Raw genomic sequence first — 907 nt, 5'->3', positions numbered from 1 at the left:
CGACCCAGGAAAAGCGCCAGCCTGTGCCCCCCCACCGGGCTGGGGACCCCAGCCCAGGGGGGCCGCAGGTACCCCGCAGTACTCACTTCAGGGCAGGGAGGATCTCAGAGTTCTGGCCGGGTTCCTGCTTCCCAAATTGGTTGGAGGGGAAGCCCAGGACGACGAGCCCATAGGGACCCAGCTCATTTTGTAGTGCATTCAGTTCTGCATGTAAGCAGAGCCAGGGATGGGTTAGGCAGGCACCGAGCGTACCCCAACACCTGCACTGACCCCCTCAGAGCACCCCTGGCTGCATGGGGTCCTGGGGAGCAGCCACTGCCCCTTCCCCCAGCTCCCCGGGGCAGGACAGACCATGGGGACCTGCCAAGGGCTGCATGCCTGGACAAGCTGCCCTCTCCTCGGCTGCCTGCCCTGTCCTCCAGGGTAGCCGTGCCCTGCGGGCCACTTACCAACGTACTGCAGGGTGAGGCCTCAGTAGGTGGCCACGTTGACGAAGAGCACCATCTTCCCTGCGTACTTCCTAAAGGGGACGTACTCGTCCCCATCGATGGTCAGGGCCCCGTAGTCGTAGATGGTGCCCTGCACTGAGTCGTAGCATTTCACCTGTGGGGCGAGGAGCATCCCATGGGACCAGGCTGGGGACTACCAGCCACCCCACAGCCCCCCCTGCCCACCGGAGCAGCGGGTCCAGCCCTGGTGCCAGCTGAGAGGGCAGCTGCCAGCCTTGCGTTCCCTGCCCCCGCTGCTGGCAGCAGCCAGGCCCCGGCATGCCAAGGTCACGGTGGTGGGACAGGCTGGCTTCTGCGTGAGCACACGTGTGCATGCCTGGCTACAGCTGGAGGGATCTTTATCCCGCCAGGGTCAGGCAGGAAGGTGAGGACAGGCTGGAAAACAGCCCCAGCTGGCG

The 907-nt window shown here is 65.4% G+C and overlaps 1 protein-coding gene across 1 annotated transcript in view; it reads right to left on the bottom strand.

Annotated features, from left to right (window-relative positions):
- Window positions 1-603, bottom strand: part of GPX3 (glutathione peroxidase 3 (plasma)) — a gene marked incomplete at its 5' end in the record, with an annotated part of 1,144 nt that extends 541 nt beyond the window's left edge. Inside the window, 2 exon segments of the mRNA XM_008938884.1 lie at window positions 87-204; window positions 450-603. Coding sequence (XP_008937132.1) covers window positions 87-204; window positions 450-603 — 272 coding nt within the window.
- Window positions 604-907: the final 304 nt, after the last annotated feature.

This window comes from Merops nubicus, unplaced genomic scaffold, assembly GCF_000691845.1.
Source record: "Merops nubicus isolate BGI_N331 unplaced genomic scaffold, ASM69184v1 scaffold30244, whole genome shotgun sequence".
Classification (NCBI taxonomy): Eukaryota; Metazoa; Chordata; class Aves; order Coraciiformes; family Meropidae; genus Merops; species Merops nubicus.
Note: the sequence above shows the minus strand (reverse complement) of the source record. Positions and strands in the feature narration are given on the sequence as shown.